The 16,786-nt window shown below is 39.3% G+C and overlaps 1 protein-coding gene across 2 annotated transcripts in view; it reads left to right on the top strand.

Annotated features, from left to right (window-relative positions):
• FGD6 (FYVE, RhoGEF and PH domain containing 6) overlaps positions 1-16,786 on the top strand; it is a 77,919-nt gene that overhangs the window by 50,967 nt on the left and 10,166 nt on the right. For both annotated transcript variants that reach the window (XM_087766540.1, XM_087766539.1), the window contains exons 9-17: positions 1,019-1,069; positions 4,179-4,237; positions 4,370-4,441; positions 4,943-5,011; positions 6,678-6,761; positions 7,909-7,988; positions 13,015-13,117; positions 14,217-14,363; positions 15,194-15,296. In XM_087766540.1, the coding sequence (XP_087622666.1) occupies positions 1,019-1,069; positions 4,179-4,237; positions 4,370-4,441; positions 4,943-5,011; positions 6,678-6,761; positions 7,909-7,988; positions 13,015-13,117; positions 14,217-14,363; positions 15,194-15,296 (768 nt within the window). The remainder of the gene's footprint in view (positions 1-1,018; positions 1,070-4,178; positions 4,238-4,369; positions 4,442-4,942; positions 5,012-6,677; positions 6,762-7,908; positions 7,989-13,014; positions 13,118-14,216; positions 14,364-15,193; positions 15,297-16,786) is intronic.

Raw genomic sequence — 16,786 nt, 5'->3', positions numbered from 1 at the left:
GGCTCCTAATCCTTCTTGAGTAAAAGGATGAATTTGGGTAGGGCAAGCATATGGGAGTTGAATTATTTCACTCCTACATGAAACTTGTACAACTGCGAAGCTAAAATTGAATGCTTGCTAGATCACATATGATTAGTTTTCAGTAGATCTGCCAGAATCTTAATACCTCATTTAAAAGGTAATTATAAATCAGTATTTGTTGATATTATCAGTCTAACATGTATATTTCTTTGAAAGTTTCTAATTTGGTTTCTTTCAGTTTTAAGCAGTTCAAAGCTCTAGCCTGTAGAGAATAGATGGTTGACTTTTTACTGAATATATATGTTAATCTTTGACAGGATATTGTACTTTTTGGTGAACTAGACACTCAGCCAGGGAATGGAAACTCGAGAGGGATGTTTTCTTGTATCGTCATGCATTTGGAGTTAATTTTAGCTAAGTAAAATAGATTTTAAAACTACCAACACTTTAATGGATTGAGGGTGCCATCTCGTGGTTGAGGAACTAAATTTATAATTGAAAACAAAAAATGCCTTTTTGAACATTGGGGGGTGTAATACTTCTATTATTGAAAAATATTAATCATAATCAGATCTTCTGTAATGGAATACTTTTTTTTTTAGCTGCTATAGACAAGTTAGGTGCTCAGGCAAATATCTATAACCTTCAAAATTTTTTGCATCAGCTTAAATGTAAATGATTGCAAGTATGTACTTATTTTTCACTTGCTTGTTTTGTTCTGCAATAGTATATACAAGATATCATTTGTCTTTGGAGAAGGCCACTGCTTCGATAACCTTCTCTTCTCTGAGCAAGATATCATGATATACTTTAATTATGGAAATTCTGGTTTTCCTATCGTTATTACTTGGACAGATTTAAAAGATTAAGTAGTAGATCTTTGTGGCGTAGGTCTGCCTGAAAAGCAGATTTCCAGGAAAAAGGTGGGGTTTGCTACTTTCTGGTGCTGTTTCTTTCTTTAACAAAACTCTCTCTATATTGTTTTTTCTTTATACAGATTATTTAAAGAATCTTTTAGAAGAATCTGCAGACTATAGGGATACTCAAGGTAAATGCCTCTTTAGAGTAAAGAAATATCAGCTTATGTACATATGATAATGTTTCTAAATGTTAAATGCACGCAAAATGCTAAGCCAGTAATAGAAATGTTTTCTATTTAGTTCTAAGTTTCTCAGCAAAGATACTGAAAAGTTGCAAACTTGTGTTTCAGAAAAGTTTGGAGCTGACAGTGGTATCAACTCGCCCTTGAGTTGAAACCAAGAGATGAGAGTGAAGTTCCACAGGCAGCTTAAGCAGATATTTTGGGCACTGCTATTGAAAGAGACAGCCCTTGCGTCTGTAGACCTTTTATGATAGGTAGTCTCGTCTACCAGCTGCTCCCTGCCAGCTATGAGCCTTTCCGGCCTCCTCCTCTCTTTTTCTGCCAGGACAAGTGTTCATGTGGCAGGAGTGAACAAGATCAAGGAGCTGTTCTGGGTTATATTTAACCTGAGGGGTTCTCCAGTTTGACTTGTCACAAGTTGCACAAACACAAGTGACTTCCACAAGCTTGCCTGCATGTGGGGGGAAAAGGAGATAAGAGGAAATGAGAAGGAATAGTTGGTGATGTAAGAGGACAGGACTACACGTTTCATGGTAGTTTGGGGTTAAGCTGGTTTAACTTGAGTGTAGCAAAGCAATGCACGTTCAGACTGTTTCCTTCTTCCTTGTGTGTGCCTCAGCAGTACTAAAAATGCTCCCAGTCGATGTTGCCATTTCATTTGCATGAGCCCCTGTCACTTATTTCAGTCTCTTTAGTGACATTTGTGCAAACCCGTTACCTTTAGGAGGGCTGTGCAGATGTAGTTGATTGGACTGTGATAAATGAGTGCCTTCAATGCACTGAGCCAAGTTTGCTTTCTTATAGCTTTGTCTGTTGATACAGTACCGTAAAATTTATGAGTAAATATCTCTCTTAGGACATTTAGACATATTTGTTTGAGTATATTGAAAATATAAGCCAAAAATACTTTAAATGATGACTCTAAGAGAAAAGTTTGTCTTCTTATGGCTGTGAACAAACTAATACTTGCACTGCACATTAAATAATTGACCGCTTGAAAAGTGAGCAACTTAAATATATCTTTTACTTTACGTTTGCTTGTGATTCCTCCAGCTTCTGTGGTTTTTGTAGTTGTACCTTCCACAGCATTTTTCTCTCCTTTCATACATCAAAGATAAAAGCAGAAGCTTAGTTGTAACAATAACAGTGTTAATTTTATGCATTTGACATGTTTGATAGTCTATCTTTGAAACTGGGTAAGAAAAGAAAATCTAATCTTTACTCACCGAGATCTTTCTTATGATAATTGAGCTTAACTTAATTCTGACTTTGCTTACTTGTTAAATTCCATTGCAGAGGGCAGGGGTGGGAAGGAGAGAAGACTAGATTTGGTTATGGTTAGTATTCTTGAGAAAAAAACCTCAAACAACACAATTCTTCCTGATGACCTTCATTTGAATACATTACTCCAGCTAAGTGGTATAAGAATTGGAATGCTCTTCCCTGCCAAAAACCACTTTGTTTATGGACTTTGACCCTATAGATTATTTTATGTTGTTGTTTAGATTCGTTTAGTCTTGGCTCTATAAGTAGACCTGAGATGCTGGAACTTTCCCTTCAGTAACCAGCAAATTTTCTCTAACGTTCTTCAATCTTTCTTGAAGTCAATGAGTAAAATTTTAAGTTTTTAATAGATATAATAGCTGGTAGATGAAGGAAAGTATAACAAAAAATTCAGGTGCTCATTCCTGTCTTAATGAATTTAGCTAAATTTCCCTTCATTTTCTTTCAAGCGGATGGGAGCTGGGGAGTGTTTTGGCTGGAGCAGCTCCAACATTTTCTAGTAGGAGACCACCAGCTATTTTTCAGCAGACTCAGTTGACATCATGACATCTATATCTAAACTTAAATTTTGATCAGATGCTTGATATGTGCTATGCCTTTTAACTGTTTGACTCCTGCGCTCACATTGCCTTGGTTCATGAAAATCTTGAACAAAAATTCTTTTTAGATTGACTTAGGAGGAACTTTTTGTTCACACCTCAGTTTAGTTTTATATGGCTTCATAACCTTCCGAACCTTTCAGTTCAGAAAGCTATATCTTTTAACATGCTTTCCTTCTGAATATGAACTCGACAATAGGGGAAGTATATACATTCTACAGTACTAATACTCTAATGATTATCTGGAAAAAAACCCAAGGCTTTGGTTTTGCCTGGTTTGGTAGGCTTCTCTGTGGACTTTTAAGCAAATGTAGTTTCTTTATTTGAAGTGCCTGACTGCACTTCAGTTATTCAGAAGCTGCTAAATGCTCTAGAGACTACATTTTATCAGAGCAGTTGTTCTAGCTTTCAATTAAATGAGTCTTTTTTTCCTACTTAAGTAAATTACAGGTTTTTGGATAAGAACATTGGATGGGTTCTGTCTCATATACACTCACTGTTCAGTAATTTACATAATCCTTTTATGTAACCCCTTTTTGCAGTTACACCTTAGCATATATTACACTCAAGTTGCTAGTTATTAAATACCAGTACTTAATAAAATCCCTCATCTTTTGTAACTCTTCTCTTTCAGAGATTTTTTTTTTTCCTTCTGGTATTAAAAGTTTGAAATTTAGAAATTTGAACTTTATACTGTTATCTTGAGGTGCAGCAAAACTAAAGGCAGAAAAAAGAAATTGCAAAGATTTGGATAATTTTTTAGATAGTCTTCTATGACTGGCACTGGAGGCAGTTGTGTAACATGGCAAAAACTTAATCTCTACATAGTCTCAGTTAAAATGTTGTTAACTTTTCTGCTGTAAGTAAAGCCACTGAAAATAAAGTAATTCTTTATGTGAGAAACTAGAATTTAATTTTGCTTGTGGACTGTTTTGATTAGCTGTAAGAAACAATTGACACTGTTGGTTGGAGGAATGACTTGCTAAGGCACACTTATTAAACCATGCTCCAAAGACTCTGGGATCTATGGGAAGTGCTCCTGAATGCAGTGACTGTACAATCAGGTCCTTGAATCTTGGCATGGTGTGGAAGGGCAATATTGTACCTGTGCTTGACACAATACCAACGCTAACTAGTCTGTATAACCAAAGTACCATTTCTTCATCCTTCAGATGCTCTAGCTGTTGTCATAGAAGTTGCAAACCATGCCAATGACATCATGAAGCAGGGAGTAAGTATTTTGACTTATGAAGCTGATTGATTAAAACTTTTTCTCTCTCTCTCTTTTTTTTTTTTTATGTTTTATTTTAAAAAGTCATGGAGGCAAGGGCAATTACTTACTTTTTGCTTTTTCTCCCTGTAGGATAACTTTCAGAAACTCATGCAGATTCAGTACAGTTTAAATGGACACCATGAGATTGTACAGCCAGGAAGGGTAGGTCCTCCAGATGGCATTCGGCAGATTGCAGTAAAAGTGCAGCACAGATGATATGTAAGGAAAGTACTGAAGCTGGCATATACCAAGAAGAAAAATGGTCCATCGCTTAATTATTCGGTTCTAACAGTCAAATGAATACTGCCTCTCCATATATGTGGGGGTTCTTTTAGCCATTTATCTGATGAAAACTTACGATTTTTAGAATATGATTCCTTGCCAGATATTGCAGGAAGTTTTTTTTCCTCACGCTTAACCTTGTATTTGTCATGGTTTCAAGTGTGGCATGGAAAACTGTAATGCAGCCGTTCACACTCACTTTTAGAGAAACCTAAGGATGAACAGCCTTTCTCAGAAAGGGACCTTGAATCCCAAAACTTCTGCAGCACTCCTAGTGTAGTAATAATAATCATAATAGTAATGATGATGAAAAAGTCATTTCATTTGTATGGCTTGTGCCCTGAAAAGCTAGATTTTGAATTGCTTGTTTTAATTTGCTAGGTCTTTCTGAAAGAGGGGACACTGATGAAGCTGTCCCGGAAGGTCATGCAGCCACGAATGTTTTTTCTGGTAAGATGCTATGTATGTTGCTGTGTGCCTACCATTAGTGTAATTTTAAGTGGTTCAAACATTACACCGCAAACATAAATAACTAATAACTTCAGGTGGTGGAAAAAATGACCAGTTGTTGCTGTTCTACTTGCTCAGTTCTAATTAAGAGAGATCATCTGTTGCATATGCACTAATTTGAATGGAAAACCATTTCTCACCAAAATGTACTGTTTTGGACAATGCTCATTTAAAATTCGAGCGCTGTTATGAGAAGATGTTATCTGTGGTAGTGCAAAAACTAGAGCAGTTGCTCTATCCCACTTAGCCATACCAGATCTTAAAACCTACAGCTCAGTCGCTGCTATTGTACCCTTCCCTCCCTCCTCCTCTCTCCTTCCCCTGCACGAGCCCGCCTGCATCCTGAGCGGAGCACTGGGCTGGAAGTGAAGTGCTGGGTTCTCTTCCTGTCTCTGCTACTCTCTTGTTTTGAAACTTCTGTGTATCTCTGAAGTTTCTGTTTCCACTTGAACCTTTTGTTTATCTCTTCTATTTAGACAGTAAAGCAGCTATTGCCCTGTGTAATTTGTGGCATTATTGGTCCACAGTCCTGGCTGAAATCTGTCTTGTAGTTACTGTAGTACGAATAAATATTTCCCTAGGCAGTCATGGAGTATGTATTCTGAGCTTGCAAGTGCCTGTCTTATGCTCTGGAGATGACTTTGTAGCATATAAAGCACTGAGGTAACTGCAAATTATATCAGTTAAGGTAATACTCTCAAAAATCTGGTGCTATTTCAAGCTGGACTTCCCAAATCAGATGTTGCTAATTTGAGTGGCTCTAGCTTAGCCACTCAAATATTGCTTGCTTTGTTTTGTTTGTTTTGTTTTTTGGGGTGGTGGGGTTTTGTTTGTTTGTTTATATGCATATAAAAAAGATGCAGGCTAGTGTTTATACCTTTAGACACTTAAGCAGTGATTTTTCCATTCATCGTGCTGTGAAGATTTAGTACGGCTTGTGAAACATTTGATTATTTTGCGAAGAACCTCATAGCAAAAACTTAGGAGACAGTTCAGTTTTCTGGTCTGTGTTTATGTGCAGTAAATGAAGTTTGGATCCATGTGTTGAACAACACAGAAAATAAAAGGAATCTTAATAGCTGTTCAGTAAGTGCACTGAATGAAGCCAAGTCTGGTAGAACAGGAAATAAACAGTAGATGCACGTTTAAACTGGTAAAATCCACGTAGTACATATGGTTAAGTTTGTCCTTGTAATCATAAATTGCTAATCTTAATTCTGCTATCTCCAAGTTTCTGGAATGTTTTGCTATGTTTGCGTGGTTAATTCTAATATCCTTTTAAAGTAGTTTGTTATACAATATAGCTGTGTACACGAGAAACATTTTTGTCCTTTCTGACAGCCTGTTCTTTGACATCCCTGCACTGTTTACTCATGTGCCAAATATATATTTACACAAGGAAGATATAAATAAACATCTATTGTTATCTAAATTCATACATGAAAACATTTCTTAGGTTCTAAGTGGAATAATACAAAGTAGAAGATGCCCTTCTGGACAGTTGATCTCAGTGCTGTATGAGTTCTGTACTTCCAGTAAAGTGCATCTGAATTATCAGTCTCTAAACGGTGTTTAGTCATTAAAAAGCATTGCTTCTGTATTACAGTTCAATGATGCCCTGTTGTATACTACTCCAGTTCAGTCAGGGATGTATAAACTTAACAACATGCTCTCGTTGGCTGGAATGAAGGTGAGTCACGTATTAAAATGAGTCTTTCTCCAGATCTACTTTAAACTCAGGCCTTGAAATTTTCAAAATGCAACTATGTTTATTGTTGGAAAGAGATATTAAAGTTGCTTATGTTCCAGAGCAATCCTACAGGCTGAACGTTTCTCGCATAATATGGCCTGTGGGATTGCTATCTAGGTTTCCCTAAAAAAACTGTTGCCACAGGATCGTCTCACCTGCATTTCATCTAGTATTGCTCTCCTCTGAAATAGCTTGCCTACTTATTTTTTGTATTGTATTTTGTTTAGACTGCCTTACTTTTGCCTTGTAACTGCTTTTTATTGCCCACACGCAGAGATTAGACATGTCTGGCTGATAAGCTTCTGGTGGATCAAATCTCCATGGTTTATAGAGATGTGCTAACTCTGAGGGAAGGCACGGCTTTTGTTTCTGAGCCTTTGCAAAAAGCATCAAAGTTAAGCCCTGAGCCCCTCTGGGTAGTGATAAGGGACATGCACGCTGTATATTGACACGGTCTCTGACATGACAGTTAGTGGGAACAACAGACCGTTGCCTCGGGAATCAAGTAACTTGTCCCTGGTCCTGTCAGAGAAAAGCACCAAGTCCAGCTGCAGTGCAGCTCTGGTGCCCAGGTCTAAGCTGCAAAATCTTTTCTGCCAGCAGGTGTCTTGTGGCGGCTCAGAACCACTCTCGACTTGTAAACCTCCTTATGTTTGAAACTTGGTAGCTCAGAAGGATCAGCAGGGTGGTCCAGCCCTTGGGGGTATGGGCCAGATGCCCACCCCGGGGTACACCAGTAGGCTACATCTTGTCCTGCAGCAGCAGCAGCAGCAGTGCCTTTTTTTGCCCAGTTGCTGGAGGTGCTTAAAGGGCAACGGGCCTGGGCATGTTGAAGCACAGCAGGAGGTGCTTGGCAGCTCTTGAGCTTCATTCTCCTGTACGTCTCCAGTGTTTGTGTGGGGCCTCAGTGAAATAAAATGGTGGGCTGCATGTAATCACTGGTGTGTGATCTCCTACTTTTGAGATTTTTCTCTCCAATGCACCCCTTCTGCAATAAAAATATAAGAGATTTTACAGTAAGTAAAACTAAAGCAACTATAAAAGTACCGTTTCAGTCTGAATGTCAAGTTTTCTCTCTTGACTGAAGGTTAAAAAGCCAACCCAGGAAGCATATCAGAATGAACTGAACATTGAAAGCGTAGAGAGATCCTTCATTCTTTCAGCAAGGTAAGTCTTACAAATGAATAATGATTTAAAAACCATGTGATTTCAAACAGTCCACGTAAGCTTTTTATAGCTTATTTTGCACTTATGTAATGAAAAGTTACCCTTGGCTAGAGTAATTACAGAATACAGGGAGTGACAGATGGGTTTCTGGAAATAAGGTAGGCTTTGTTCTAATTTACTTTTGTTCACATTCAAAATCTGATCTTGAAAATTTAAGTTTATTTTTAAATGGGCCAGCAGAAAGGAAGCCTGGTGACATGTAATAAGTTTCACAGATACCATATGAATTTGTAGTCTCTAATACCGTTCACCCTGACTTGTAAGGAAGACTGCCCATTGTGAAGTGATGGATAGAAGCACAAAAGCTATAGTAAATGTGGCTGGTATTTGAGCAATTTGGGCTTACGGCTGCAGCTGGTAGGGATTCTGCTGTCCTCAAGACAGTTAACTGTTAACCAGAGTGAATAAAACTCTTGCTTGGTTCTTCCTTTTCAGCTTAGCTACATATCACAAACTTTAAATAAATTGAAATACTATCCTCTCACTGCCTTTCCTTGAGAGGAACAAGAATTAAAGTTGTTTCAATTCATTTCGTTTTAGGCTTTGCTTTTCAGTATTTTTTTTGTTTTTCCAAAGTTACTGATACGCTCTGTCAGTACATGAACAGGACAGGATATGAAGCATGACAATACATTTTGATATTACTATTGGTAACCGCTACAAATCGGAAGAAGTCATCCTGGTCTTATAGCTAAAATAACAGTGTAATTGAAACAAGAAGTGAATCTCAGTGAATCTGAAATTATGGAAGTGGCAGCAATTACTGGAATGGTGCTTGTCTTTACCAGAAAACCAAATTCTCCATGTAGCAGCAAAAGGATACATGGCCGCTAAACCAGAGCAGCTCTGGTCTGCCTTCACCGAGATGCCTTTAGCAAAGACCTGGTTTTGTGGATTGTTGTTTTTACTGTGTTTGAGTTGGAGTTTTATACGTTCTGACATTTGTGACAGTGCTGATACCAATGAAGAAAGACGTGTTTTCTCTTTTGTTTAGCAAAGCTGAGCAAGGGCAGTCTGCTTCTTTTTGTGTGACCTTGTGAATAGCGACATGAGGATGTCTTCACAAAGATAGCAGTATCTCTAGCGGAGGGGTAGACCAAGGTTAACCTTGTCAAAGTAGCCAAAGAAAGTAGCTCAATTGTCTGAGCAGTGGTTATTTCTAACAACAGACTTGAAAGGAGTATTTTTGTATTTTTTCAACAAATTTAAATGTTTCTTATGGTTCTTTTGCACATTGGGAAAAAAAAGATGCATTTCACAGTTTAGGGTATGATTCTGCTCCAGTATAATGTGAGCAGCTCCGTGCTGCTTAGGTGCCTTGGTGACTGAGTGTCACACAGATACGTGAAGATATTTATGGGATTACAGTAGGCGATGTGGATTTATCTCTGCTTGACTTGAAACAGCATTTCACTTTTAATTCAGTTGTTTTAAAAAATTGTAAAAAATCATTGGAACTTGTGAAAAGATTATAATTTTGAAATACAACCTACCTATTTTCCACAAGACAGGATAGACTTATCTTTTTGAGGAACTGATTAAGTGGTAGATTAAAAGCAACTCCTGTGAAATACATGCTGGTCCATAGGGGAAGACCCCAATATATAGCATTCTCATCAAATCGGGCAGAGTTTGTGACATGCTTTTGTCTTAGCCTTGTAATTACTGGAATTACCCTCATATTACCAACTAAAGCTGCTCTGATTTGCTCTTTATTTCTTAGTGTTGTTTATCTTTGCATCTTTGGAGAGCGTTCAGCTCTGTTATTTTTACACTTGCTGGAAGCTATGTCTGTGCAAGAGCCCTAAGTTACACAACAGTGACAGAGAGAGGTTGTATTTGCTTGGGGTGGAGGAGGTTCCCAATTAATTATATTGTTCCTATTGATAAATATCCAGGATGTGAAGAGAATCAGTATCTTGTCAATACAGACTGCATCTTCCTTTTGATGATACTCATTCTAACAGCTTCTTGGCTCTTATGTGGTAAAAATCTCAATTACAAAACTGTTCAAATTAATCTTACAGACACTGGAGACAAATTTCACTTCTGTGTTTTTTCAAATAATAAGCATTATGTGTAGTGTACACCAAAGAAGAGATTCTGAAATGATCCCGAGGGCACAGATGGGGAGGGGAGCAATTAAGCTGGTGAAAAATTCCTAGTAATAAAATGTAAGCCAGTTAATAACTGAATTATAGATTAATACCTAGACGAGAGTCTTTGTCATTTCAGGTTTAGTTTTACTGACTGCATTAGTATTCTGCTTTATCTGGTCTGGGTTGAGGTTTCAGTTTTCCTGGGATATCTGTTGGAATGTGTGTTGTTTTTTACATGGTACAATGCAGTATTGTACTCGAAATCTCTTAATCAGAGAAACAAGTTAGCGCATCTGCAGGATACTGCACTGTGCAGAAGTAAAGCTTTGGTCCTGAAAACAGTAGCCGTGCCAGCCTGATGCGGTCTGAGGCCAGCTGGCCCCGTCTCCCTCAATAAGGCTAGCGAAGAGCTACCCCAGGCAGACGTAGCTGCATCGCCTCCTCTGACATAAGGATAGCTCATGCAAGACTAGCTCAGCTGGGAGAGGGGCCCTAAGGCTCTGATCCTGGAAACAACAGGGGCATACTTCAGTGAGCCCTCCCGGGACCACCGAGCTGCTTACTCCAGCGGGCAGCTGCGCCATGTGGTCCTAGCACACGTTTGCCAGTAATAACAGTTGCTGGGGCTCTCTGCAGTCCATTTAAAAGTCTTATGCTGTTTTGTTAAATAAAATCTTAAATTAAAAAAAATAACTGGGGAAAAAAAAACCACACCAAAAAAACAAACTAAGAAAACCTGGCAATTTTAGTAAACAAAACAGCTTTTGGAAGGATGCAACAAATACTGGGCCTGCAGTGAGGGAGGTGGGAGGGCTGTGCAGCTGTGGGGGAGGGCTGGCAGTGACAGCAGAAGAAACACTGCCTATTTTGCTGCAGCAAACCATTACATCAATTCAGTTGCCGATGGCACTGCCTTTGCTCTTAAGTTCTGAAGGATTGTAAACAACCCAAAAGGCTAGCACTAGCAAACCTACCAAGTGCGAGCTCCCTAGTGAAATATTAGGGCATAAGCCATGTAGCTCATTGGGTGAGCAGCCCTATATGTAGCATGCTGAGGGATGGGGGGATGCTTAATCTCCAAAAACTGGGCCAACTTTAAATTTAATTATTTAATATAGTTTTAGGAACATAATTAAATATAAGCAGATTTTGAAAAAGCCAAAGGAGTCGATTAGAGTTGTGAATGTTATGTAGCTAATGCAGACCAGTTGTTCTTACTGGCTGAGGAAGCAAAGGTAAATAAACGGAACAAAATGTTCCACTTGGAGTGTGAGATACTGGGACAGACAATAATACGTTGCTTTGCCCTTGGCTGTATCTTATTTCTTCTCCTTTTATTCTGATTTTGTTGCTGTGTATGCTAGATTGTTATTTTCCCTCGTGCCTCACAGGCTTCCCCCATGTTTACCTTACCATATTTGTCCTCTCTGATTCTGTATAGTACTCAATTTCATTCAGTTCAAAACCCCAGCTCAAAGTATTTTCTTAAAGGTTCAAAAGTGATCAAAGCTTCCAAATTCACCTACAAAAGCCATTAAACAGTAATTGGTGTTGCACGCCTAATGCGTTTAAATCATTGCTTTCCTCATCCCTAACTTTCCTTTTTATATATTCATCATGTTCAATTCCTTGGTTTAAACAAATTAATTTATTTGATACTATTTAAGAAATGAGGAATAAAAAAAATGTTGGTAGTAGATACTGGTTTAAATTTTAGAAGCCCTTTTAAAGCTGGCATGGCATCTTAAACAAGCGGTCTAGCTGTTCCTGTGCCACAAGACTGCTTCTTCCTTCCTCAGAGCACCCTCCATGGTGCTGGCACAAGTAGTTGTTCAGCCACATGATGAACCCAGTCGGTAAATTGGTCCAGAGGAAGGGCAGGTTGATGGCTTGCTTCAATACAGATTTGTTTCCCAGTCCAGCCCACTGCACTTACAGCCCACTGCGTAGCCGTGTGTGTTCTGGCACAAGGGAGAAAGTAAGACCTAGTCACTGAGAGGGAGTATAATAGGCTGCCCTTTGCGGCGGCAGCAGCAGCATGGATTTATATTATATGAAAGTAGTGTGGGCCCATGGCCTCAAAAAGTGCTTCGGCATTGCACGTAATCCAGTATAGCTGCAGGCTCCTGCTGTGCCAGGCACTCCTTGTTCTCCCTGCTCCCCGTGCCGTGCCACTTCAGCCTAATGCTTTCCTTGCACTTGACCAGTGATCTACCAGCTGTGGGATAAAAAGATACAGTAAGCTTATCTGTTTATCTTTCTGGGTTAGCTAATCCAATGGGGAAAATGGGGGAAAAAAAAGAATTAATTCGAAGCAACATGACCTGGTAGGAGCACAAGGCTGGGGAAGAGACAGCATGTTTTTTTCTGACAGAAGCTCGGGGTTTCACAGGGTTGGGTATAACAAACTGCACCGTGAGACAGAAGGAAGGGGAGGAAAAAAAGGCTTGCTGAAATTTCAGAGTCCCTCTCAAGAGGGAGGACCCACACCTTTGTTCTGGGAGCACCATTTACACCAGTGTTACTCAAGCTATTCAAGGGTCCAGGGAGAAGGGGGAAGCAAGGACATACTAGCCTTGAAACAATCACAGGGTGTTTTGGAAGGAGGAAAGGGAGGGAGGGAATCCACATCATAACAACAGACACAGAAATCTTTTTGAGTATTAATCAACACAAATAACTGACACCATGCAGGCAGTTAAAAAAATGCCAGTTTCAGTAGGAACTGGAGTCGGTCTATAAAACTGAAATTGCAAGAGAGTTAAGTCAATGTGTAATAAAGCTAATGGAATTCTAATCAACACTTGCTTCTTAGTTTTAAATGTTAATAATAATAATAAATTGATTTTTTTTTTTTACTCCAACAGTTCTGCTACAGAAAGAGATGAGTGGTTAGAAGCTATCTCCAAGTCAATTGAAGAATATACAAAAAAGAGAATCACATTTAATCCTAGCAAAAGTCTTGAAGAGGTATATCACACCATTATTGTTGATTTGTTCCCTTTTTCAATGTAAAGTTTCTTTGCAGATGTTTAAAGAAACAAGAGGCATTCCATGATGAATAATAAAACAGGATGGTAAATGATAAGTGAACAGATGATAGAACAGAATGATATTTCATAATGTTATCTACTTCATTGTCCTGGTTTCAGCTGGGATAGAGTTAGTTTTCTTCTTAGTAGCTGGTAGAGTGCTGTGTTTTGGATTTAGGATGAGAATAATGTTGATAACACACTGATGTTTTGGTTCTTGCTGAGCACAGTTTACACTAGTCAAGGACTTTTCAGCTTCTTGTGCTCTGCCAAGTGCACAAGAAGCTGGGAGGGAGCACAGCCAGGACAGCTGACCCAGGCTGGCCAAAGGGCTATTCCATACCATATGACGTCATGCTCAGTATATAAGCTGGGGGAAGAAGAAGGAAGGGGGGGACATTGGGCGTGATGGCGTTTGTCTTCCCAAGTAACCGTTACATGTGATGGAGCCCTGCTTTCCTGAGGATGGCTGAACACCTGCCTGCCCATGGGAAGAAGTGAATGAATTCCTTGTTTTGCTTTGCTTGCGCGCGCAGCTTTTGCTTTACCCATTAAACTGTCTTTATCTCAACCCATGAGTTTTCTCACTTTTACTCTTCCGATTCTCTTCCCCATCCCACCGGGGGGGCGTGAGCGAGCGGCTGTGTGGTGCTTAGTTGCTGGCTGGGGTTAAACCACGACATTCATAAATGTAAAATTATTTTCTTCCAAAAAACCCAAACCAGCTTTCTAAATTCTCTCGGTAATCTTGAGAACAGAAAGATGAAATGAAAAGATTTTAAAATATAGCAGCTGTTGGTGTAAATAGGCTGGTAAAGCTTCGAAGTCACACAGCTTTTTTGAACTAATTAAATGCAGCTCTGTCTTCAGGCTTGCATTATAATGGTCGTTGATGAAATAGTAGATAACATTTAAGACCATAACAATTTATCAGAGAAGGCTTTCCAACATAATTAGAGTTAACCTATGATCACTGATAAATATTAATCTTATTTCTCATCACTGAATGTAATGGTGTTCTGCCTATGTTCTCTCAGGCCGATCCAGAGAAACAGGAGGAAGATAGTCCACTGGGATCAAAGGCTCCAATCTGGATCCCAGATACTAGAGCCACTATGTGTATGATCTGTACAAGTGAATTCACGTTGACATGGAGAAGGCATCACTGCAGGGCATGCGGAAAGGTTGGCCAATTTTGTGATTACCTTTTCCGTTAGTAATTCAGGTTCCTTGTATGACAAACACAGATGGAGCCTAATTGCACCTCAGCAACTCTTTTAAGGGAACGCTGTACTATGACACAATTATATGGATTAAAAACATGTTGGGTTGGGGTTTTTGTTTCTGTTTTTAGAGTAAGGTGTTACGACAGACCTTTTAACCTGTTACATATTTCTTATTTTGTATTTTGGAATACTACTTATGGTTGTCTTCTGCTTCTGCAATTACGTAGTACGAACGAAGAACGTTAGCTGAAATGAGAAAAATGCCTTCCTCCCTAATTTTTGTAAGATAAATAATGATTTTGTTTTTCAGTTAGTACCAAACTTTTTATATTTAACACTTATGAAAGGTATATTGAATAAGCCTTTATTTTTCTTGTTTTAATCAACTGAGAATACAGAATTCAATGCAGTTGAAACATCTGTGTTGTGGAGAAATTGTCAAGAGAGCAATGACTATTTTTAGTTATTTCTTTGAAAGCTTATGATTTAAACAGTTCGGTAACACAGTAGGCTTATTCTACTTTTCATGGATAGTTAACGTTGGCTTATTGAGTTGTGTAATTCAGTGATTTTTTTTCTGTTTAAATTTTTATCGTTTAGAGGAGGAAAGAGCAGCATGTTGAACATAAAGACATAAGGAAAAGCCGAGATCTTAAACAATTTTCAATGTAAAATAGTGCCTATTTCAGGTTCTGTTATGGGATTAACAGTACTGAAGTGGACGTCTTTGAGCATTTGGTGATTTACAGGTGCACATCATGTACAATAATGCTTTTATCTGTTTCCAGATTGTCTGTCAAGCTTGTTCATCAAATAAACATGGTTTAGACTATATGAAAAACCAGCCAGCGAGAGTATGTGATCATTGCTTCAGGGAGCTACAGAAACAAGGTAAAGAAAATCTGCACAAACTGTCTGTCTTATTTTTGTGGCCCTTATTAACATGGTATGTCTGTGCCTCATCTTTACTGCTGGGTTCAAGTGCCTAATTCTACTAGTGCCTGAAAAGTGAAAGGCATCGAATCATTTAGTTTGGAAAGGATCTTTAAGATCATCGAGTCCAACCACTAACCTAACACTGCCAAGTCCACCACTAAACCATGTCCCTAAGCACCGTATCTACATGTCTTTTCAATACCTCCAGGGATAGGGACTCTACCGCTTCCCTGGGCAGCCTGTTCCAGTGCTTGACAACCCTTTCCATGAAGAAATTTGTCCTAATATCCAATCTAAAGGCATCTGAGGTTATAAGAGCCCAAACAATTGTCTGTGGAGTAAGTTAGGAAGTGAATTTGCAATACATTGGCTCTTCCTTCTGGAAGCATGCATACATTTGCCCTGTGATAATGACATGTAGCTTATGCTGCTTTCTTTTTGAGATAGCTAGCATTACATTTCTTTTCATTAATCACAGGGTACAAGTGTACATTAAAGTCCTTGCAGCTTATCATGACCTCCCAGGGTGTTCACATGTACTTTTACTCTCTGTAACTTGTATGCCTGTAAACTTCATTTTTGCCGGCTAAGCTGTTGAGATAGCCGAAGTGCTGGGGGTCTATAAAGACATGGGCCTTCATCTTACTGATGCTGAGTCTCTTCAGCCTCAAGCCTTGGCTCATCTGGAATTCAAGAAGCTGGCATATCTGCACCTTAGTTCTGAGGGCAAACTCGTAACAGTTGCTTACTGCACACTGGCAACATGGATTTCAGTGTAAAGCACCATCGCTAGAGCTATTGTCATTGAAACACTTTCAGAGGACGTGGTACTACTGATGCATGGTGGTAATAACATTTGCTTAGAGAGGAGATCCAGGGTCAGTTTCTTTCTCATCCTGAGGGAACTCAAATCCATCTCTTTGAAGGAGCTTCATATCATTATGGGGAAATGAATATAAAATCAACAGGGGCACCTCCCAGTGAGATGGGAATCCAGTCCCATCTCACAAGACTTGCTCTGAATTCTGTCCAAAGACTCTAGTATAAAATACACAAATGAGCCATAAGCAGAGACTGAAACAGTTTGCTGCCCTTCCCTCTGGCAGAGGCTCCAGTTTGACACAAGCTCTCCAGGGCATCAGGAAATCTGTGATGCCTCAGTGAAATAATCAAGCTATGGCTTCCAGCATGCTGGGAGCGGCATTTGTCATGAGGATGTGGAAGGCAGCATTGACAACTCTTGAAGTGGTGATGCGAGCCTGCAATGATGGGGAAGATGGATTGCCTGGACCACCTGCAGGTCTCTGCATTGGGCACTAGAGGCTGCTGTGCTGCAGGCAATTGCAGGTGCTTTTAACTGGGAGAAGAGCTGCAGAGCAGGTGTGGTACAGCTGGCAATCCAATTACTCTCCTGCTCTTCTCATTATTTCAGAGCCTCACCATGT

This window comes from Nipponia nippon, unplaced genomic scaffold (genome assembly GCF_047370975.1).
Source record: "Nipponia nippon isolate SJK-2023a ecotype South Korea unplaced genomic scaffold, ASM4737097v1 scaffold_3, whole genome shotgun sequence".
Taxonomy (NCBI): domain Eukaryota; kingdom Metazoa; phylum Chordata; class Aves; order Pelecaniformes; family Threskiornithidae; genus Nipponia; species Nipponia nippon.
The sequence above is the reverse complement of the archived record's forward strand: the minus strand, read 5'-3'. Positions and strand labels throughout refer to the sequence as shown.